Source organism: Chlorocebus sabaeus, chromosome 2, assembly GCF_047675955.1.
Source record: "Chlorocebus sabaeus isolate Y175 chromosome 2, mChlSab1.0.hap1, whole genome shotgun sequence".
Lineage (NCBI taxonomy): Eukaryota > Metazoa > Chordata > Mammalia > Primates > Cercopithecidae > Chlorocebus > Chlorocebus sabaeus.
This window is the reverse complement of record NC_132905.1, coordinates 49,290,592-49,315,437: the sequence shown is the minus strand read 5'-3', so window position 1 is coordinate 49,315,437 and position 24,846 is coordinate 49,290,592. Positions and strand designations below refer to the sequence as shown.

The 24,846-nt window shown below is 39.6% G+C and overlaps 1 protein-coding gene across 3 annotated transcripts in view; it reads right to left on the bottom strand.

Annotated features, from left to right (window-relative positions):
• KIF16B (kinesin family member 16B) overlaps positions 1-24,846 on the bottom strand; it is a 313,597-nt gene that overhangs the window by 158,114 nt on the left and 130,637 nt on the right. For all 3 annotated transcript variants that reach the window (XM_007960606.3, XM_073008383.1, XM_007960575.3), the window contains exons 13-15: positions 6,347-6,466; positions 5,439-5,490; positions 3,508-3,645 (exon numbers count right to left, since the gene is read on the bottom strand). In XM_007960606.3, the coding sequence (XP_007958797.3) occupies positions 3,508-3,645; positions 5,439-5,490; positions 6,347-6,466 (310 nt within the window). The remainder of the gene's footprint in view (positions 1-3,507; positions 3,646-5,438; positions 5,491-6,346; positions 6,467-24,846) is intronic.

Genomic DNA, 24,846 nt, shown 5'->3' with positions numbered 1-24,846 from the left:
ACTGAAGGAGATGCAGCCAGTACATGGAGCTCTATTGTGTACATTCCTCTCTCCCTGGGAAAAGGAGACAGTCTGTCATCATAACCCTGTACCAGTCTGTACCAGCCTCTGCTGCCTGAAGGAACAGCAGCAGGACCTCTGTCTGAGGTTCCCACAGAGAACAGACAGGTGATGTGACTACAGTCTAGACTCCATGTACAGGATTCACTGAAGGGGTTGTCAGTAAATCGTGTTTTAACTGTGTATCTTCCCATTACTCCTGCTGTCAGCACTAGAACCTGTGAGTTCCCAAGCATGGACTGCCTCTACAGAGCCCTACATGGTGACCTCTCATCTGCCAGCCAATTATGGCCACTTTCTGGGCTGAAGGCAGATATAGCCTCCCACTACGACTAATCCTGCTGCCTGGAAATAACCTGCCACTCCATTCTACATTGCCAGAGCCCTTGTCCCATTTCAAAAAAGCAGGAAATGCTGCATTGGTAATAATCACTGAGGGATCACTGAGTGCTCACTGCTTTGGGCTGGTCATCTACAACTGCTGACCTCTGATCTTCCTGGCCAGCTCCAAAGTACTCACATATTTCCCCTGCTCAACTTACTTTTATAAAGTTGAAAAAACAGATGGAGAGATGAATGGGTGGGTGGATGGATGTGGATGTGTACCCAGGTTGGTGCTCCATCAGCTGCTGTTAGAGCATCTTTGACGGACATTATGCACCTCCTCCAAAAGCATAACGTCCTTGGTCCACGCTATGTCTCCTTCATTTCTGAGGTACCTCCCTGCAACTGACTTCTGCTTACAAACTTGGCTAACCCAAAATAAACTACATGCTTTCCAGCCCCCATCTCTCCAATTCCTACGTCATAACAGACTCAATTATATAGTGCGCAACCATTAAAAACTGTAATTATAAAGACTATGTATAACATATGACATACAAAAAGGGGTCTAAACACGCCAATGTCTTTCTTTCCCTCATTCTTACATAGTTCATCCCAAAAACTATTAGGCAGGCAAGAGCAAAGTAGGCATCAGCATGAGAGTGGAGGCAAATGGCATGGGCTGAGAAAAGTTTCTGCACTATGGAAGGGTGAGGGCCGTGATAGCCAAGCATAGCCATGCTCGTGGTCTGAGCAAGAAGAGGAGGGTCCCAGTGTGAGGAGGAGGGCAGAATAACAGTGTATGGTTTACATAATGGAAGCCAGGTTCATCACTGTCAGAAAAAGGAGCTAGGAATAAGTGAGAAAACTACAATTAACCCTATGGTATTGGGTTGGGATTAGAAGTATTGGTGTATTGGTATAAACTCCTCATTAGCAATATAGATACTGAAATACAGATATTTCAAACTACCAATATAAATAGATATAGAAGTACAGTTGTAAAAGTTGTACACAAACACACACACATTTTCTTAGCTCTGTTCACAGAAAGGATATGGAAGCAGTGACACTCCAGTAGCAATGAACATACCTGGTTGCTAAATATCATTCTGTACCAAAAGGAACCAGGGCTCCTTGGAGAATTGGTTAGCTTGAGGAAAGTACAAGATGAGTCTGGAATATCTTGTGTCAGAAAGTAATGAAGTGCTTACAGAACAATGAGGACAAGTGAAAGGACACGAGAGCCAGCTTGAAGAAACAGTGGCCAAATCTAGGACAACTTGATATTGAAATAAATAATGACAAAAAACAGACCAAAACCTAGTAAATAAAATTGCAAGCTGTGTGACCCTTTAAATAGATAAATGGCAAGAAGAGAAAGTTCTTACAATGAAAATCCAACTAATAAGTGTAGAAAGAATGACGAATTTTTTTTTAAATCACCATTTGGCAACAACCATCAGAATAACAATTAATTCAGCCAAAAAAAAAAAAAAAAGAATGCATTCTAAAACCAGTGGGTGAAAGTGGTAATATTCCATAATGGAATGGAAAATTTACAATATCAAAGTACCTTCAATCTCAAAGTACTTTCCCACATACTTACTAATAACAAAGAAGAAAAGAGTAACTCCCCACTGGGGAGGCCTGGCAGCTGCACCTTAGTTGAGTGATCAAAGTGAACATCGTCAGTCATGGGACAAATGGAAACCGTATAATGAGATATGAGAAAAACAGCATCATTTTTCTGATATTCCTGCCAAAGATGCATATTAGTCTAATCATAAGGGGACACAGTCCATTCTCACACTTCTATGAAGAACTACTTGAGACTGCGTAATTTATGGAGAAAAGAGGTTTAATTGATTTCCAGTTCCACAGACTTACCAGGAAGCACGACTGGGAGGCCTCAGGAAACTTACAGTCATGGCAGAAGGCAAAGGGGAAGCAAGGCATGTCTTCTCATGGCAACAGGAGAGGGGGTCGGGGGGAAGCACCACACATTTTTAAATCATCAGATCTCACAAGAACTCACTCACTATCAAGAGAACAGCACGGGGAAAATCCACCCCCATGATCCAATCACCTCCCACCAGGTCCCTCCTCCAATATTGGGAATTACAATTCAACATGAGATCTGGGTGGGGACATAGGGCCAAAACATATCAACAGATGAATCCTACATTTATGTAGAGGGACATTCTACAACATATCTGACCTACTGTTTACAAAACTGCCGAAGTCATAAAAGTCCCTCCTCTGATACTGGGAATTACAATTCAACATGAGATTTGGGTGGGGACACGGAGCCAAACCATATCAACAGGTGAATCCTACACTTACGTAAAGGGACATTCTACAACATCCTGACCTACTGTTTTCAAAACTGCCAAAGTCATCAAAGTCTAGGAAAGGTCAAGGAAAAGTTCAGGACTGAAAGAGAATAGAGAGAGGTAACAACCAAATGCCATACAGGAAATTGGATTAAATATGGGACCCACAAGGAACACTGTTGGGACAAATGGCACGACTTGAATGAGGTCTGAGGATCCAATGGTAGAAATGTATCAGTGTTAGTGTCCTAATGTAGATGTTAGTGTTTAAAGGAAATACACAATGAAGTATTTAAGGATGGCAGGACACTATTTACTTTCCAATAATTTTGAAATTAAAAAGTTCTTGGTACTATTCTTGCAACTTTTCTATGATATTCAAGCTATTTTCAAAACAAAAAATAGACATGATACCAAATCCTCTATGTATGTTACAATTATAACTATTAAGATGAATATAAATAATAGAAATAAAATTATTAAAAGAAACCATTGTGTTAAGGTTTTGCATTTGAGGGGTACTTTTTAACTTAAAAATTTCCTTTAATGTCTTATTTCCATAAGAACAATTTTTCAGATAATTGTTCACATGTAATTAAACAAGACAATGGGTATTATAAAAAAGTCCTCCAGCCAAACAGAAGAGGAACAGCCTATTGAAGCAGTCTCACCCTTTTTATACCTAATCAGCAATTAATTCTAAGAGGCACATGTTCCCCCATTGTCTAGCTAACTTGTTTTCTCACAACAATATATACAAAGATCTCTGAAAATTAAAATGAGATACCTTGATTTAGATGTGTGGCTTCCATGATCTGAACACCATTCACAGAGCACTGGGACCCACTCAAGGGTATCAGAGTCACTGTCCCCCCGATATTTTCAAAGATGCAATGCTCACTCTCCAGGTCAAGGCCATGAAGAACTAAAGTGGAAAAACAAAGTAGAAAGAATTTTTCCCCCTTTTGTATCTACTGCAATGATTCCCAGCAATTTATCTATCAATTTATTTATTTTCCTTTTGAATACTCCACATAAGTATCAAAATAAATAAATACAATTTATTTATTTTCCTTTTGATACTCCACATAAGTATCATGAAGTGAACATTTATGTTTAGTGAAAAAACAGAACTTCAGGAGCTCATGACATTCACTGATAGGACTGGAAGATCCTTAGAATGTTCTTCAAGGGGTCTGGACATTACCTGTGTAAGAAAATCAGTTCTGGGATGTTAACTCATTTCATCTTTGGGGAGAAAATAGTTGAGTAACTTGTTTTAACCGAATACCATGGAGTTGCCCTGTTTGATACTGAATAAATTTGCTCCATCAGCCACCCAGAGGCCACAGAAAATAGAAGCAAAAGTGCTCCATGGGTCAAGGACTTACTGAGACCTCTGCACTAACAGGCACTGCACTCCAGGAGCAGAAACCCAAGGTGAACTTGGCATGACATGAATCTTGAAAAGCCCAAGAGGTCTTCAGAAGCCATACTGAGACGCCTGTTGCCTGAGCCTGTGTCAATGCTGAGACCTCTCAGGGCATGCAGCTGCTGAAGTTTATCTATTCATGTATAACTCTCCTGGATTCTTGTTTGAAGAATGGTCAAACACAGATATGAGCATCTGTCAAATAAGCCTACATGATTTTAGGCACAGATCTTGGCTAGCGCCTTGGGAGTACAAGCCAACTAGTTTCCACTGGATCCACAAAATTGTACTACTGATCTGTGATCACAGAAAACGTGTGTTCTTACCACTTATCATCATTTATAACTACCCCAAAGATCAAACACATAATTTAACAATTAGAAGAAGAGGCCTGATGCCTAATTCTACTCAAAAATAGGTGAATCTGGGGACTTCTAGAAAATGGTTTTTATCTCTCTCAGTCTCACAATACATAGCAAATATTAGGTTGGTGCGAAAGGAATTGTGGTTTTTGCCATTACTGTTGCACCAACCTAATACATGCTAGGATTGGCTCGATTAATAGCTTATACTTGGCGAGAAAGCAGGTTCGTTGCCAGCAATTCTAAAAGCAGTTGAGACAATATAATTCTTCCCCTGCCAATCCCTACCTTGCCACACACATATACACACCCACCACCAACACCACCAATTGCCTAAGTTATCCTCCTAAAGCCTGGAAGGACCTCATCTGTGTAGGCTAAGTCACTGATTATCTGTGAGTCCTGTGAAGACTTTCAGGAAACCCAAAAAGCCATGCTTCCACATGTGTGTATGTTGCATTTTCTCCTACTTTCTGTTGTTGTCTTTGTGAAGCCAAGTGTCTACAACCCTCCTCTTCAAAAGACCTATATCTTTTATCTGTGTCTGTTGGTATATTTCCATCAATCATTGTTCCATTGTGAGACAATGTAGAGTGATTTAAGTAACTGTGTTCCTCAAAGACCTGACAAGGTACGGAATGTAGGGTGGGGGAAAGGGTTTATTGGCCCATTGTATTCACCAAATTAGTTGTTCTGCATTATTCATTTGAGTTGTATTCTAAATTACACACATATATATATGTGTGTGTGTGTATATATATATGTATATGTGTGTGTGTATATACATATATACTGACCAACACTGTACTTGAAAAATAATTTAATTTTCTATAATTACTTCAATGTCAGTCATTCAAAAAAGTTCTCCCTTGAACACAACCTTAAAAAAATCATTGGGAAGAGATCACTGACAAATATGCTCACCAATATCTTGCTCCGTGGAAGCATCTTCTCTACCAACATAGGTCTGACCTTCCTGGGAAGAAAAGCCAAGCAAAATGTATTAGTAAGAAGAAAAGGAATAGCTTGTTTCTTCATGTTTCATTTAAGCCCAAACAACACAGTGACCAATGGGATGAACAACATCCTGGCAGGCCACAGCTTCAATGGAACGAGAGCTCCCCACGGCTCTGTAAGAAAGCTCCAGTTGTCTGGAAAGGTTTAATGTACAGCAATGGTGAGGCCCTGCTTTGGCAGCATCAACACTTTGCTCATGACAGGAATATCACTGATGTTCCTGATCCTTTCTGGGGAGGTTCTCCAGTGGCCAAGATATTCTTTCTGTCTAAAGATATAGTTTATGCAAGTCTGCAAAACACAATTGCAGTAGCTTTCTCATTGTAAGTTATGGGTCACAGAGAGGGCACTAAGGTCAAGGTCACAGAGGCACCCATTAATACTGATGCGGAATTCTGTACTCCCAAGATGAACTGCCTGCTTGGAACCAAGTCCCATAATGCAGGTGAGAAGCACAATTTCATAATTACCACCAGGGACCAGGAAACTGTACATACAACAAAATCCCCCCAGCTGTTTGCAACTTCTCCCCTTCAGTCTGTGTGCCTTTTTGTTCCTTACCTTCCTCTTACTAATCCCACAGAATAGAAGGCAAACCAATGGCTCATCATTTAACTTTAGATAACAAGGGAACTTTAAATACCAAAGAATCCCAATGAGCTGCTGAAAATCCCCAAAGGGCTCAAGGATTTGTCGTATATTCTTTAATTTAATTTAGTTGTGTTCATGACCATAGAATATTATAATAAACCTAGTTAGTGTCTAATGGAGAAATTGGAAACAAAATTAGAATGTTCCACTTAATCAGTTTCTACCTTTAAATGATATAAGATGATTCCAGTACTCAAAAGGTCATCATCGATGCCAATTAAATGAGGCAGCTCAGAATCCAAAACAACTCCAATCCCTTCTTTCCTGAGGGCTAAAGTTTGTTCCTGAAATTAAGAGTAAAAGAAAAAGAAAAAGTTACTTTGGGAAAAGAGAACTTTATATTAGGTGTTCTTCAGATTGTCAGAATGGGCAACATTTTATTTCTCATCTAAAAAACTGCAAGAAAAATGGACCTTAAACTTTGTGTTGAAATCCTGGCAGGTAGTAAGCAAAGTGAACTTGGAACATATAAAAAGCACAATATAAAATGAATTAAACTCATTGCCTGATATACAACCTCTTCAAAGCAAATCTTCCTTCAGAAAGGTTCTAGGAACATCCAAACTACAAAGTAAACTTTCTCAATCTTCAGAGCCTTTATGTCATTTAATATCAAGATGTCACCTTAGTTGATGGTTTTCTCTCCACTTACCATGGCTGAACTGTGCATGGTCCTGAGAAGATGCCTTCCTGTGCGTTAGTTACCCTGTACCACAAGAACCTGGCCCTCTGCCTCCTGTGCCATCAACTTCTCCTATCCACTCGATCATTCCCTGCTCTATATTAATATGAATCTGCTATTCACCTCCCATCCCCAACCCTCACCACGTCTTTCGGCCGTGCCTCTCCTTCTAGCTATCATCAAGTTCTCTGTGCCTTTTAGAGAAAACTACCTCCAAAAATTTCCCTATACCTACAGTTCTTCAGTTCCTTCCCTCTCACTCTCTTCTTGAACTTGCTCTATGAAGGCTATTGTCTTTGGGACTCTTCTTTACCGACACTGACTCTCTTGATGGTCTCCTTCTGTCTCTTGACTTTACCTGCCATCAATATGCTGATGACTCTCAAATTGCATCTTCAGGACAGATGTCTCCCTTAAGTCCCATACTCATATACATACCGCATATATGAGTATACCATGTATGTGTGTGTGTGTGTACCAACCCAACTCAGTTTATCTATGGAGATGTCAAACAGGTAGCACAAATTTAACACATTTAAAAACAAAACAAAACAAAAAACCTTGATTCTCTCTGCCTCCCAAACATGCAGACTATCCTATCTCAGTAAACACCAACCTTTCCTGCTTGGCCCAAATACCACGCTTACACTTTGCCCCTTTCTTTCTCTAAACTCTACATATGTAGTGTTAACTCTACCTTCAAAATATGCCCAGAATCTGGTAACATCAAACCACCTGCCTCTGACCCAAACCATCATCTTTCACCTGGGTTACTGCAATAATCCAGGTCACCACTCATGTGTCCCGTGATATACACTCAACTCAGCAGCCAGAAGGCCATCAGGGCAGGTCACTCTTCTCCTCAGGTACTTTAAATAGCCTCCCATTTCAGTGAGACAAAAGCTAAAGTCTTTGTGATGTTCTACCAAATTCTACTTGATCTCATCCCGTGCTCACTCGCTCTCATCTCCTGCCGCTCTCCCTCTTGCTCACTCCTCTCCAGGGATACAGGCACCCTGCTGCTCTTCAAACTTGCCAGCCTGCCCCATCTCCAGGATGCACTCACTGTGTGGTTCTGCCTTTGCCTTTGTGGTTGCTGTCATTGCTATCCTTCTCTTCCCCTACAGTAGGGTTTCTGGACTGCGGCACAGCTGTCATTTCAGACCAGGTAATTCTTCATTCTTACGCAGAGTAGGATATTTTGTAGCACCCTTGCCTCCACCCAATAGATGCTACCAACACATCCGACGTTCTGACAACCAAAAATGTCTCCAGACATTTGAGAAACATCGCCCTAGATACATACATAACATGGTCCCTTCCTTCCTTCAGGTCTCTGCTCAAAAGCCACCCTCCCCGTCACCCCATACAAAATAGCAACCACCAATGTTCCTCATGGTGATTCCTCTCCTTGGGAATGGCAAGTATTTTATCTATACATATATGTAAAGGATTTTATTTATATTTTACATATATATATAATATATATAATATATAAAGTTTATTACCTGTCCTCTGGCTAGAATGTAACGTAGTACCTCATTTCATGTCCCACACATCAGTTACTGTTTGCCAGCGGAATGAATGAGTACATGCACAGAGTTCAGCGGAATGCAAAGGGAAGGTCAGAGGCAACCCTCAGGAAGAGAATGAGAGGCCCTATCTTAACATCAGACCCATCTGACTCCAGACAAAAGACCTCTAAAGCCAAGCTTCTGGGGAAGTCTGAAGTAGAAAGCAGACAAATTCCAGAAGGTTGAAGATAAAAGTTGCAGTCTTGAGGTTGGGCTGAACCAGGTTCAGACTAAATCATGTACAAGAGCATGACATTATGCTCCATGACTGTACGAGCAACAGTAAAGCCAGGTCCAACTACTAACTGGGGATCCTGGTCAGAGATGCTCCTGGAGAATCTCCTTCCCTCCTTGACTCCTACAGTCAGACGCAGTGACCAAGACACATCTCGGTAACTCCAACACTCCAACACCCAGCACTGCCGTAAACATAAACACGATTCCTTACAATCCTGGAATCAATAAATGTACTCTGTGTCATTTAAGCATTAAAACAACCTACAAAGTCTACCATTCGCTAGGTGATGGATTCAGAACTTCTCAAGCTAGTGTAAGACCATCAAAGCAAAACTCAAACCCTGTAGACAAGGGAACTCCTGAGAGGTTTCTGGGGCAGGGCGAAGAGAGAGAAGTCTCTCAGGCCTCTGCAGATATTTAAGTTTCAAATGCACACTGAAGACCTGAAGTCATGTGAGAGGGCAGTGAAATGAAGTAGCAAAAAAAAAGAAAAAAGAAAAAGAGATGGCTTAAAAAAAAATACATAAAAATCACAATGTGAAAGAAAGCAATTTAATTTAACAACCATTAAATAGATACGCAGAGAAAATGACCAATGCATAACTTAGATTCAAGAAAAGGAAATGAAGCGTGTCATTGTTCTTCAATTACTCCTCTTATCAGCCAACCTCCCATTCCGTGGCTCAGAACCTCAGGCTTTGAGGCTGGAGACTTCAGTAATATTGATTTACTATAGCAAGGAACATGCAAATCTCAGCTAAACTGAGCACTCTCCATAAGCCAACCCCTACTCCTACCTCTCGGATGTTAGCAGAATTCATGCTTTTTCCTCCTGACCATGAAATTCAAGCAGAAATGGGATGTGATTTTTTTTAAAAGACATATATTACAGAGGAGAATTTAATCACACAGCTCTATTTCATAAAATGACGTCCTCATGGGAAGGTCTGGTAGCTCTGAACTGTGACCAAATTGCACACAGTCGGTAGCCCCATGGCAATGAATTATTACAGGCCTCTAGGTCCACATGAAAAGGAAAGTGACCATTCTCACAAGTCCAGAGGCATGTGTATTTTCCTTCTGCATAAAAGTGGACAATGACCCCCCCCTACTCCCCAAAATGCAATATTTTAAACTTTAATAGCTCCCACTCAAACTAGAGAAATTGCTTTGGACTACATCCCAGTTTAGTTCAATATTCTTTCTTTTATTAACCATTGAGAAACACTTTGTTTTTCCTTGAAATAAGACTTTGAAAGGCATTGGAAATTCATAGTTTCAGAGCCATTAGGTCAAAAGTTTTACTTGTTCCCACCCATCCCCAGCATGTACACACACACACAGACACACACACACACACTCACACACACACTCACATACACTTCCATACATATAATGGGTAAAATCTGAATTAAAAGGAAGTTTTCCAGGATTGCAAGTGGGGAAGGATGAATTTATGATTAATGCTGCCCTAAAGCTCTATGACATTCAAGCTGTATTCAACTACATGATATTATAAAAGTGTCACCTCATAAAACTGGAAACGAGGGTTTAAATCATTGCTCAAGTGAAAAAGTAATTTCAGACAAAAATATCTATCACGTATAAAATATTTATTGAGTGGCATCTACTGTTATACAAAATTTATGAAACACCTCTTAGATAAGATGGAATACTTAACATAGTAGAGTGGGCCACCCTCCCCCAACTCCAGACACAGAATCCCAAAGAAATCAAGGTAAAATATGTATACTTGCATATATATATATTTTTTTCCCATTGTTTTTTTTTTTATTTTTTATTATTATTACACTTTAAGTTCTAGGGTACATGTGCATAACGTGCAGGTTTGTCACATATGTATACTTGTGCCATGTTGGTGTGCTGCACCCATCAACTCGTCAGCACCCATCAACTCGTCATTTACATCAGGTATAACTCCCAATGCCATCCCTCCCCCCTCCCCCCTCCCCATGATAGGCCCCGGTGTGTGATGCCCCCCCTTCCCGAGTCGAAGTGATCTCATTGTTCAGTTCCCACCTATGAGTGAGAACATGCGTTGTTTGGTTTTCTGTTCTTGTGATAGTTTGCTAAGAATGATGGTTTCCAGCTGCATCCATGTCCCTACAAAGGACACAAACTCATCCTTTTTTATGGCTGCATAGTATTCCATGGTGTACATGTGCCACATTTTCTTAATCCAGTTTGTCACTGATGGACATTTGGGTTGATTTCAAGTCTTTGCTATTGGGAATAGTGCCGCAATAAATATACGTGTGCATGTGTCTTTATGGCAGCATGATTTATAATGCTTTGGGTATATGCCCAGTAATGGGATGGCTGGGTCATATGGTACTTCTAGTTCTAGATCCTTGAGGAATCGTCATACTGTTTTCCATAATGGTTGAACTAGTTTACAATCCCACCAACAGTGTAAAAGTGTTCCTATTTCTCCACATCCTCTCCAGCACCTGTTGTTTCCTGACTTTTTAATGATCGCCATTCTAACTGGTGTGAGATGGTATCTCATTGTGGTTTTGATTTGCATTTCTCTGATGGCCAGTGATGATGGGCATTTTTTCATGTGTCTGTTGGCTGTATGAATGTCTTCTTTTGAGAATTATCTGTTCATATCCTTTGTCCACTTTTTGATGGGGTTGTTTTTTTCTTGTAAATTTGTTTGAGTTCTTTGTAGGTTCTGGATATTAGCCCTTTGTCAGATGAATAGATTGCAAAAATTTTCTCCCATTCTGTAGGTTGCCTGCTCACTCTGATGGTAGTTTCTTTTGCTGTGCAGAAGATTTTTAGTTTAATTAGATCCCATTTGTCAATTTTGGCTTTTGCTGCCGTTGCTTTTGGTGTTTTAGACATGAAGTCTTTGCCCATGCCTATGTCCTGAATGGTACTACCTAGGTTTTCCTCTAGGGTTTTTATGGTATTAGGTCTAACATTTAAGTCTCTAATCCATCTTGAATTAATTTTCGTATAAGGAGTAAGGAAAGGATCTAGTTTCAGCTTTCTACTTATGGCTAGCCAATTTTCCCAGCACCATTTATTAAATAGAGATCCTTTCCCCATTTCTTGTTTCTCTCAGGTTTGTCAAAGATCAGATGGCTGTAGATGTGTGGTATTATTTCTGAGGACTCTGTTCTGTTCCATTGGTCTATATCTCTGTTTTGGTACCAGTACCATGTTGTTTTGGTTACTGTGGCCTTGTAGTATAGTTTGAAGTCAGGTAGCGTGATGCCTCCAGCTTTGTTCTTTTGACTTAGGATTGTCTTGGAGATGCGGGCTCTTTTTTGGTTCCATATGAACTTTAAAGCAGTTTTTTCCAATTCTGTGAAGAAACTCATTGGTAGCTTGATGGGGATGGCATTGAATCTATAAATAACCTTGGGCAGTATGGCCATTTTAATGATATTGATTCTTCCTATCCATGAGCATGGTATGTTCTTCCATTTGTTTGTGTCCTCTTTGATTTCACTGAGCAGTGGTTTGTAGTTCTCCTTGAAGAGGTCCTTTACATCCCTTGTAAGTTGGATTCCTAGGTATTTTATTCTCTTCGAAGCAATTGTGAATAGCAGTTCATACTTGCATATATTTTACATTGAAACAAAGATTTCAGCAACCATGCTTATCTGGATTTAAAAAAAAAAAAACCCATAAACTGACTAAAACTGTCAAAACATAGCATCAGTTTATTTTAAGCATCATGTTCACAACATTTACAAATGATATGCTCCATACGTTTTTCTTCAACCTCCAGGCATCTATTCAGGTGAAATCCATCTGAATTTAAAACACATGCCCTTTGCTGGCACAGTCACAGAATCACTTCTGCCCCTTCCAGTGGCTCTGGTGATTGCAGGCAGGGCTGCCCAGATCCCGTGGGAAGACCAGAGGAGGACTCGGCTCAATGTGCAAGGCCCCTGTAACCACCATAATGGTTTATGAGAGTAAGCAGGGAGTCTAGCTCTTTTAATCACAACCACATCCTCAGTGCCCAGCACTTGCCTTACAAAACTCCACAACTTTCTTGAATAGGTAAGTGAAAACAATACAAAAACTTACCAACAACAAAAATCTATTTTTTTTTTTCCTCGTAGAAAGACTACCTGGGATCTAGCTCGTACTTGGAAAAAACTGGGAAAAGTTTGACAGTGTGTCTGCCCCATGTAAATTAAGATCTCTTTAGGAATAATAATTATTTGTCTTCACAGAGTATGTTAGGTGAAGACAGCTGCAGCAGGCACACAGTAGTCACTCACTAAGTGCTGATTATTTGGTACTATAGGGAGTGATTTCTAAGTGCCACTTTTTTTTTTTTTCCCTGAACAGACAAGAATGAAATGTCAGAATCTTTTTGTGAAAATTTATGCAACAGAGAATTACATACTTCACCAGCGAGCAGAATTTTGTGGTTGACTCACATCATAAAGTGCACATAATTTCTGCAACCCCGACTACAAACACAGCAGATGTCTGCAGACTGGGGACTGGGGACAATCAGGGCTTACAGCATACGCCCAGTGTGGGTATGAGGATGGGGGAGGAAGTCAGATAGCCAGAAAGATGTCGATAAAAAATAAAATTATCCTCTAGTAAAACTACTTTTTAATTTTAAAAAGTTGTATGTGATTTTATTTAAATTTAACAGAATGAAAAGAAACCATTTCAACCATGTTTCTTTATTATTAATATAAGAGGTATTTCCTAAAATATCCTTGTAAGTCAAGAGGTTATGAAACATATTCATACTGCATACACATTTTTCATAAGTGTTTCAGTTTTAAGCACCATTACCTGAGTCTGTACCAGTTTGAGAACGTTGCTTCTTGCCTTGGCATCTGAATGACATGGTAGCTGTATCGATTTGGGGCGGCCACATGGTGCATGCTGGGCAGTACAGTACTTTCTTTCCTCAGAAGGTTAAAGACATGGCTCCACCCTTTTCAAAAACTGAATGCTACTCTAAAAGAATTAAGCTAGTCTGACTTTTAGTCCACAGCAGACAATTTGGTTTTAGGTCTGGATGTTTAAAGAGTTTCTTCTTTATCCTCGAAATTCAATGGCTTAATTGGGATAGATCTCAGTGCTGAACATCCTCTACTCTATATTTTCCTGGAACACAATACATTCTTCTGATCTGCAGACTCAGTTCTTTCATCTACTTATTTTTCATTTCACAAAGCTTGTCTTATTTTCCATTTTCTATATCATTTGTTGACAGTCTACTTTAAGAACACCAATTGTCCTTATATTACACTGGTCTTTGTCTTCTATTTCTTTCACCTTCTGATTGCTTTACCATCTTGATCACTCCATTTATGTTCAATGGGCCTAACAAGCCTTTATTCTCTTACTAATCTGATTTTCAGTGGCATCTATTCTTTTCCTCGATATTTTCTAATATTATGTATTAGTCCTGCAATGATGTTGTGTTGGGCCTCAGAGACTTTCTTTATTCTACAATCTCTCTTTTTTCATCTCAGTTTGCTTTTTATTACCATCTTGCTTTGTTTATTGAATTCATGTTTCTCATTCATTTGTTCTAAGGAACAGTTCTAAGGAATTCCCTTCTCTCCCGTGAAGTGTGTTTTCATCTATATTGGGATCTTTTATCTTTTGCATGCTACATTTCTCTTCTTTCTTGTTCTCTACCTGCCCATCTGCCCATCTATCCATCCACCCATAGCTATAATTATGCTTATAAAATTGTTCTACTTTTTTTTCATCTTGTATATGCTTAGGTGTATCTGTGCAAATATTCCATGTGCTCTAACATAGGATGGGGAACCCCTCGACACTTGCCTGGTCGTATCTGTGACATTTCTAGTTGATTGAGTAGTCTGCAGTTTACCCACTTTTCTCTAGCCACATGGAATGACAGAGGGCCAGGAGATCTCACCTGAGGCACCACAAGCTTTGTTTGAGTCCCAGCCCTCTCTTTCTGGGCTCCCTAATGATTGGGAAGGGGTCCTCTTCCCAGGGAGAGGGAAAAGGCAGGACACTCTCGAGTTTCCCCAGGCCTTCACTTACAAGAGAGTCAGCTCAGCTCTCACTTCATTCCAGTTACCACCACTGGCCATCGCTATTAATCCTCAGTAACAATAGGAAAATCAATTCTGTTCCTCCGATTTGAGGGTACAGTGGGGGGAATTTTGGGATCATCACTGATTCAGCTTCTCAGGTGCAGGTTTAGGAATATCCCCTTCACAATCTTTCCTTTTCCCCAGCAGCCACTCATGATCTTTTCTCACATGCTTCCTCTTAGTGACTTCACAGTAGTACTGCTGCTGCAGGCTTGTATGTTTGTTATGCTTTTTATTATTTCTTCATTTCCTTGAAATCTATGATGGAATCACCAACTGGCTTTTTAACACTGAAGACAAGAATAGCATTAAAAGGCTACAAAAAGGAAGGATGAAAACAAGCGGTACTCCAGGTTTTAGGGGATTTCCTGAGCAAAGATACAAAGGCTAAAAACAGGGGCACACAGTCATCCCCTGATATCCATGGGGGACTGGTTCCTGGACTCCTGAGGATACCAAATCCAAGGATGCTCAAGTCTCTCATGTAAAATGGCATACTACTTCCACATAACCTATGCTATGCTTCTGTATACTTTAAATCATCTCTAGATTACTTATCATACCAAATACAATGTAAGTGTGATGTAAATAATTATACTGTATTGTTTAGGGAATAATGACAAGAAAAAAGTCTGTACATGTTCAGTACAGGCAGAACCATCATAAGTCTAACAACATAATACATATCAGCAATAATATAGCATTTTCTCAATTTTTTTCTAATATTTTCAATCTGTGGTTGGTAAAATCCATGGATGCGGAACCTGCACATATGGAGGACTGATTGTATATACAATGAACCACTGGACATCCAGTTTAGCTGGCAAACCTGCAAAAACGGTCTGGAAAGCCAGGCAGATGAGTCATTATTTGATTCAGTACTGGGAAGGCATTGACAATTTTGAAAATAGGAATTGGTTGATACTTCATCAGATGAATCTGGCAGGATGTATAGGGTGAATAAGAACAGAGTAAAAAGGGGGATGGGATTAGAATGGAAGTAACAACTTGAGAGTCACTGGAGAGGTATGTGGATTCTATGTGACTAACAGTTTGGGTTGATGGACCTTAAGACATTCTCCTCAACTGTTTTATTCCTCTTAATGAGAAATATGAAAACTGGAGATTCAAGAAAAACTGATAGATGCCGAAATATTTTTATTGCTAGGCAAAAAATATGCTTATGTTTTCTTGTAATACTTTCCAGGGAACTCAGTAAGAAGATATTATTTACGTGTTAAAAATCACTCACAAATTTGACTAGCAAGTGGTGTCTAGTAACTTACATGTTTTTAATAATGTACAAATGCTAAAAGTCATTATCAGCTGGGCGTGGTGGCTCATGCCTATAATCCCAGTACTTTGGGAGGCTGAGATGGGCAGATCACTTGAGGTCAGGAGTTCAAGGATAGCCTGGAAAACATGGTAAAACCACTATCTACTAAAAATAAAAAAAAATAAAAAAAAAATAGCCAGGTGTGGTGGTGTGCGCCTGTAGTCCCAGCTACTGGAGAGGCTGAGGCAGGAGAATCACTTGAACCTAGGAGGAGGAAGTTGAAGTGAGCCAAGATTGTGCCACTGCACTCTAGCCTGGGTGACAAAGCAAGACTCCGTCTCAAAAAAAAAAGTCAATCAACAAAAACCAATTTGCTCTGAAACCCTGAAAGTAAGCAACAAGCTGGCATTCATCCAGAAGCTACTGTTCCTCATACAGTAGGCCCCCTTGTATCTGAGTATCTGAAGTTTTGCTTTTCCGGGTTTCAGTTACCCAATGTCAACTGTGGTCCAAACATAGGTGAGTACAGTGCAGTAAGCTATTTTGAGAGAGAGACTATTAACATAACTTTTATTACAGTATAATGTTATCATTGCTCTATTACTATTGTTCATCTCTTACTATATCTAATTTATAAATTAAACTTTACCATAGGTATATACATATAGGGAAAAGTGTATATAGGGTTCATATTGTTTGCAATGTCAGGCAACCACTGGAGGGCTTGGAGTATATCCTCTGCAGAGAAGCGGGGGTCTATTGTATTCTCTTTTCCACATAGGAAGAATCATGTCCATCTAACAAAGTAGAAACAGCCACCAAGATTACTAGGAAGTCAGTGAAGCTCTGTCAACTGCCTCAACCACCATCCTGGCTTTCTCCTCCTTTGATCCACACAACCTAAGCAAGTTATGATGAAAAGACGTTAAGAATCTCCTTCATCCTCCTCCAGGAAATGACTTTTTTATTTTTGCTGTATTCCCAGAGAGTGACGACGTGAATAAAAACAATATTGGTAGGTCAGTAACATGTTCTATGTCCCTGCAAAGTTGATTAGTAATATGTAACCCTTCAGGTAAGGGCTCTATTAATTATGATCTATGAATCACAATCAGATTTAAAAACAAACAAAAATAAAACAAAACAAAAACAAAAAAGAGAAGGGAAAGAGCGGTCTGTGAACGTTAACAAATGGAAATCCACTGGGGATCAGCCTCTGTCAGAACTAAGCTCCAGGAAGGAGGAGGTTCAGGTGGGAAGGCAGAGTTCACAATCCACAGCTTGAGAAAAAGAAGAATCAAGTGGGTCAGCCTAGAAGTCACCTTTGACTCCTCTCTTTGCCTCAGACTTCACAGAGCTCTACCTCCATGATATGGTCTGAATCATCCACAACTTTCCATCTCCACTGCTACTGCCCTGGTCCCAGTAACCTCCACAGCCTGCCTGAGTCTCTGATATCCCCCAATTAGCCTTTTTGCTTCTCTTGCCACCCTATCATCTACTCTCCATATGGCAGTAGAGCCACCTTTTCAAAATATCAAGAGACCATGCATAAAACACTACAATGGGTTCCCATGCGTTTGGAATAAAACGGTCACCATATCTCACTTAATCTTGCCCCTGCCCACCTCTCCAACCTCAACTCCCCTCCACTTTCTACCTGACAGTCACAGTGGCCTCCTCATTCCCACTGCAGGGCTTCTCCATGTGCTGTTTAGTCTGCCTGGAAAATTCTCCCCTAAATCTCCATGGCTTGCCCTTTGTTGTCAGTCTGTTCTATTTGGGACCAGAGACACCAGTGAGTGAGACTGTATTAGTCCATTTTTGCAATGCTGACAAAGACATGCCAAAGACTGGGAAGAAAGAGGTTTGAATGGACTTACAGTTCCAGGTGGCTGGGGAGCCCTCACAATCATGGAGGAAGGCAAGGAGGAGCAAGTCACATCTTACATGGATGGCAGCAGACAAAGGGAGAGCTTGTGCAGGGAAACTCCACCTTATAATACCATCAGCTCTCGTGAGACTTATTTACTATCATGAGAACAGCACAGAAAAGACCTGCCCCCATGACTCAATTACCTCCCACCAAGTCCCTCCCATGATATGTGGGAATTCAAGATGAGATTTGGGTGGAGACACAGCCAAACCATATCAGAGATGAACAAGGTCCCTGCTCAGACAAAGCTTATTCCCTATGCAAGTAACTCCACCCCTACTCCCAGACACACTCTGTCATTCCACCTGGCTTACTGTCTTTACAGCACTTAAAGTGATCAAAACTTCTCATACATTAGTTTATTTTCTGTCTGCCCCTGCAGAAAGCAAAGAATAGGTCCAAGCCAAGATGTCAAGCCCAGAGAAGGAGAGGTCAGGATGGGGTCAGTGAGAGCCAAACTATTAAAAACAGTATCCAAGGCCAAGACTGCCTCTTATCAATACCATTTTTAATGCTCCTTGCCAGTCAAAAGCAGCCCTTAAAACTCAAAACAATAGTTAATATGACCAGAATAAGCCAGAAGCAAATATGGGAATTTTGTTAAAATGTTAACATTTAATTCTAATAAACTATCATCATAATTAATTTAATAACTGTCCCCAAAATCTGTACCTAGCATCACATCAGACAGGCACCTAATATGTCACTGAAAATAACTAAAAATATAAAAGCCTTGCTTTTTCCATGACTTTAAAACAAGCCATATCACCATACCTATGGTTAAAACACACACGCATACGCACACACACACAGGCACACATTTAGAACCAATGTGGAAGAGTCACAGGACTCACCAGGGCAGAATTAGGCAGAGAAGGGTCTGGCTACCACCACACCACGGCACCAACAAACCTAGATGTCCTGGCCTTACTGGCAGTCAGCCCCTAAACAGTAAATATAATTAATACTGCCCTTTTAATGAACAGAAACTCTTGGGGCAGTTCAATTTCCACTACACTTCCCATTGCAGAAACATCGTTCTTTATTTAAATGCCAAATAGCTAAGTGTTGGCACACAGTTCAGAGAAGATGCTGTGTAGATCTTTCTGATGAAACAGTCCTCTCCACTGGCTGAGCAAATCATCCAGATGTTGGTATTTAAATTATGCAAAATGCATACCAATTAAAGAAATTACGTGTGAAAATATGCAAGAGCAAATTTCCTCACATTAATATTTAACTAGACTTTTTAAGTAGAGCAGCATCTTCTGATCACAAGTACTTTAGTATATTTAACCTAAATGGAAACCCAAAATATTCAGGATGGTTCGTCAGAAGATTCTACAAGGGCATTTTCTATACAATACAAACATTAACACAGGTAAAACAGTTAAGGGAAAGGATTACTTTAAGTGGGATGCTGTAGCCCAGAAAGTATCAATCTGATATTGGCCTTATACTTTGGTCTTGTAAAGCTGGCCCGTTCTTGTTTCTCACCCACAGGAATACGTCATGCTCATTTTCATCTTCCAGCCTGTGCTCTAGTAATAATGTCCTCCTAAGACAACCCTCTGATTCCCAGTTACAAGTGTTTCCCCTTCCCCAGGAGTCATTTAGAGCCTACTCAGGTCTACTGTGACCCCTTCCTCTGCACTCCACAGTTATCAGGCCTAATCGCATGGATCTTTGTCAAACACAGATCAGTGACTTTACATTCATGCATTGCTTGTTTCTCCTGCTAGACCAAGGAGCTTTCAAAAAATTAGTATTTTTTGAAATGTCAAAATATCAAAAAAAATATCAGGCTTGTGCCCGCACTAGATCCTCTGAATAAGCATCTCAGGAGCAGGATCCAGGCATTTTTTTAAACTCTCAGGAATTTTACATCCAGGGTTGGGCATAATTGTCTGTATCCGCCAAATGACACCTCTATCCTGCTGGGTGCACTTTGAGAATGCTCAAAAGGGCAAGTACTGCAACCTAACTCCTTCATTTGCCAGCTACCTTCTTCTGTGATTCATCTCAACCAACACCTAATGACCAAATGACCATCTGCCACTTGTCAGGTGCTAGTCTACATTAGGGATATATCAGTGAGTAAAGCAGGCACCCTCTTATATTTTATATATATCTGTCTCTGTCTTTAGATCTAAGTCTACATCTGTATTATATGTAAAGATCCATCCATATTACATTAAAGAATCTAGAGATATACAGTCAGGCATCGCTTAATGACAGGGATGCATTCTGAGAAATACGTCCCTGGGTAATTTCATCACTGTGCAAACATCTAAAGTGAACTTAGATAAACTGAGATGTGGTTACCAGAAGCTGGAGCGGTTGTAGGGGAGGGTTGGGAAAATGTTGGTCAAAGAATGCATATTTACAGTGATATAGAAGGAACAAGTTCAAGAGATCTACTGTACCACATGGTGACGATACTTAATGATGATATATTGTATTCTTGAAAAATGCTGAGAGAGTGGATGCTAGGTGTTCTCATCTCAAAATGATAACCATGTGAGATACTGCATTTGTTAATTGGCTAGATTTAACCATTTCATAATGTGTGTGTGTGTGTATATATATATAAAAAACAGGTGCCTATCTAATGCGATGCTAGGTGTGTGTATACATATATACACACACATAAATATTATATATAAATATATAAAATATATATAATATAAATATATTTATACATGATAAAGACATACAATTTTTCATGTTAATTTTAAAACTAACTACATTTGATAAATCACACCTTGAAAAAAAAATCTATGACAGAACTTGTAATAGTGCCTTAGCATGATTCTGTGATGATGAGTATATCCTAGCTTTTTAATTACACAGAAAATGAAACATTAAAGCCAAAATCCTCTGGTTTATCTCTTTTGCAAGCTACTCTGTACCATTCTTTCACATAAAATTGGAGTAGGGTGGGAGGAGAACCACCAGCAGTGGCAAAAGGAGGTCTTCTCTAACAGGTGAGATGTTAGAGGTTAATCCCTAAGCCTAGTGCACAGCCTTCATTTATTTCTTAGCCAACTGAGGAGCCAGTATCATTATCAGAAGGGAATTTAAGAAAAAGCAAGATGATGATGAAGAATGAGAGGGAGGAAGAAAAGAAGGAAAAGGAACAAACTTCCAGCTTCTCACAGTTCCCTTCTGAAAGACGCACATTCCCATGGCAAGGCACGCTGGTGAGTAGGTAAAAACCATCCCCTAATGAGTAGGCTCCTTGCTACTTCTAGGATATGGATTAAGTAGCCCCAATCTGAAAACCCAAAATCCAAAATGCTACAAAATCCCAAATGTTCTGAGTGACAATGTGATGCTCAGAGGAAATGTTCACTGGAGCATGTTGGATTTCAGATTTCCAGATTGGAGATGCTCAACCAGAAATAAAATCTGTTTTTCATGAAGAGAGAACATAACCCCCTCCCACCTTCTATTAATCAAATATTCACTCCAATCACTAAATCCAAATTTGTCAAATAAATCAAACTGTTCAAACTACTGCTTACACCATGAGAAATGACAGTATGTCAAAGAAAACAGCGGTATAGAAGGGAGTTTCTTCTTTGGCTGTGCAGTAAACTTGGTGAAAAGGACGGAAACCACAGCCCAGCCACAGGACAGGTGACTGAATAAATTGTCCTCTATGAACCCAAAGAGTTAATATTTTGTAAAACCATCTGCCACTCAAGTCCTGTCTCATCCTGTCCCTTTGAGAGTTCACAACATGTATATCATAACAGAACACTTTATATGAACACCAGCCCCAAAGGGGCCCCAAAACCTCTAATCAATTTGGCCTGAATACAAATGCGTATCTTGGTTGTATAAATACTATTATGGGCAACAATATTTTACACAAGTATTCCTGTAAGTGATACATTGCACTTTGACATTATTAATATATCTTTAGCAAGATAAATTACTCAGTAAATCAAACAGGCTCATTCACTCGGATTATGCAGGAGAGGACTGCTCCAAAGCCCAAATATAATTTTGAATGTTGACTGCGCATGGCCCCAATAGTTTATTAAAATAAGAAATATAACCCATTTTACAAAGAGAATTACATTAGAAAGTTTTTTGTAAGTAAAGCACATGCGACTAAGGTTATGGAACTTGTCAAGGAAATGTGAAGTTCAAGATAAAAAAAAAAAATTGTGTTTGCTGATCTGGTCCATTAATAGTAAAGCAGTAAACCAAATATAACATAACGTACACATGCAACACTTTCCAATCACACACATCAATTAGTTTTGCTAATATGTGCAGTGCAAGTCAGTTATCTAAACATCTAACTTCTCACAACCACAGTCAGGAGTCAAAAGGAAACAAACTCTTTCCTAAGCCATTACGAACTTCAACCATAAAATCTCACATCTTGCATTAGTTAAAAAACTATTTTCGTGTTGTAAACTGGATATAATCACTTTGGGAAACTATTTGGTAGTGTCTTTCTACAGTGAAGTAACATCCACATCACATGCCCCAGCAGTTCCATCCCCAGGCCCTATGGTAGAAGTCAGCCAACTATGGCTGAAGGCCAAATAAGGATGTCGGCGTGTTTCTGTATGGTTGGAATGCTAAGAGTGATTTTTTATACTTTCAGATGGTCAAAAAAAAATCAAAAGAAGAATATTACTTCATGATGTGTAAAGTGTATAAAATTCCAGTTTCAATGTCCATAAAGCTTTATTGGAATACATGTTCCATGTTCTTTCATTTACAAATTGCCTGCTGCTTTTTGCTATCATGGTGTAGTATTGTGGAGTACTTGCGACACAGGTGGCACGGGCCAAGAAGAAGGAACTGCTTACTACCTAGCCTTTCAGAGCAGCAGTTTGCTGACCTCTGCACTAGGCACACATGTTCACTGAAAGACATGCTAAAAAATGCTCATAGTTTTACACAGTTACATAAAATTCCATTTTTTTGTATCTACTTTAATGTATGTATCCTGTGCACTGTTTGTGGGCACTTAAATTGCTCTCAGAACCTTTGCAATCATTAGTTATTGCCAACAACGCTGAGACGAAAAACGCCGCACGTACCTTGAACCTTTCAGTGCTAGTTGAGAGAAAGGATAGATATTCATGAATGATTCTCATTTACATGTCAGAAGCCACACAAAAACCTTCCTTGAAGTTTCGATTCTAAATAAACTAAGTTCTCTACTGAACTCAACTGAGGGCAAAAGCCTCCCCTGTTTCCAGGGTCTCAGCATAGAGTGTTAGTTATTACATGTGCATTTCCTGTAGATTATGAAGGGAAAGGGGGAAATACAAATATACGAGCAGGCCAGGCATGGTGGCATGCACCTACAGTCCTAGCTACTAAGCAGGCTGTGGCAGGAAGATCATCCGCCCAGGAGCTCCAGGCTGCAGTGAGCTATGATTGCACCACTGCACTCCAGCCTGGGTGACAGCAAGACTCTGTCTCTAAAAAAAAGAAGGAAAGAAAAAAAGAATATACGAGCACATATATTTGTTTTTACTGCCATTTAAAAAAAAAAATCTATAATAAATGCACACATAACTAACATTCTGTAAACCTGGACCCTGGAAGCAGGAAATTTTTGGCCTCAGAAATATATGTGCATCTATATTTATTTATTATTTATTCATTTTTATTCACACACACGTATATACATGATGTGTATGTATAATGATAATGTATATACGTGTGTGTGTGTGCGTGTGTGTGTATTTTTTAATCTAAAGTCATTCTAACCAGGGACTTTACGAAACTAATTTTATTTTTAAGTGAGCAATTTGAGCAACAAAAAAAAAGTCACAAATGGCCTAGAATTCTAAGTGCTCTCAAATGGCATAATCAGGAGCAGCCTTGACGACCTTTTTCTGAAAACGTGGACTTAAATGTCCGAATCAGGTTTTTGTCCAGGTCAGCACTTTTAGCAGGGAAAGGCATATCAGGGCCTTTTTCACAGAACCAACGAGATACTTACATGGTGACATGAAGTCCAGAGCAGTGTGACTCAGGAGAGTATGCAAAGTACTTGCTGCCTTTCCAGAATAAGTGCCAAAATTAAATGCAACCATTGAGAAACTGAAGTGCAATTCGAGAGTAAGTTTATAAACATGGCATCTAATAAAATACTGGGGCTTTTATGTTTTGTGTATCTCTTTTTTTCTACTTTATTATATTAGTAGTTCCTTTTTATTGTGCTTTACAGAAAAGTTAGTCTGTGATGGATTAAAATGTGAAAAAATAACGCCCTGCATTTGACCAGAGACAGTGTAGACAACCTCCTCTTCCTGCAGAATTCCTCCAGAGTGGACAGCCTGTGGGAGTGTAGAAACCTGCTGTTGCTGCCTTGATTTCTTCAATGTCCCATAAAGAGTGTAAGAGCCAGAAAAAAGGAGGCTGTCACCTTTAATAAAAATGAAATTTACCCTTGTGTATCACTTAAACCATGAGAAAACAATCAAGAAAGCTAAAAGTCCACTTTATTGCTAAAAGGTGAATTTGAAAGTTTAGAAGAAACTATAAAGGCAATTCCATTGCGGTCTTAATGAGAACAATGCCAAGCATTAGCTTATTCCAACTGTGGCAGCCCTGTGGTCATTATCAAAACACCAGATCGGGGTTAGTTTTCACTTTAATTAATCTAATGAACCGGCTGTCTGGCTTCAGCAGACATTTTTTAAATGTCACTGCATACCTTGAGGCTGCAGCTGAGCTGGTGGCATGTTCCCCTGCACCATCTTGATTCCATTAACTCTTGCCTATGGTGACATTTTACGTCTGCATCCTCATATGCCTTGATAATGTAGTCAATTTGTGCTTTATTAACCCAATTAAAATACAGAAATGTTAGATAACGGAAAT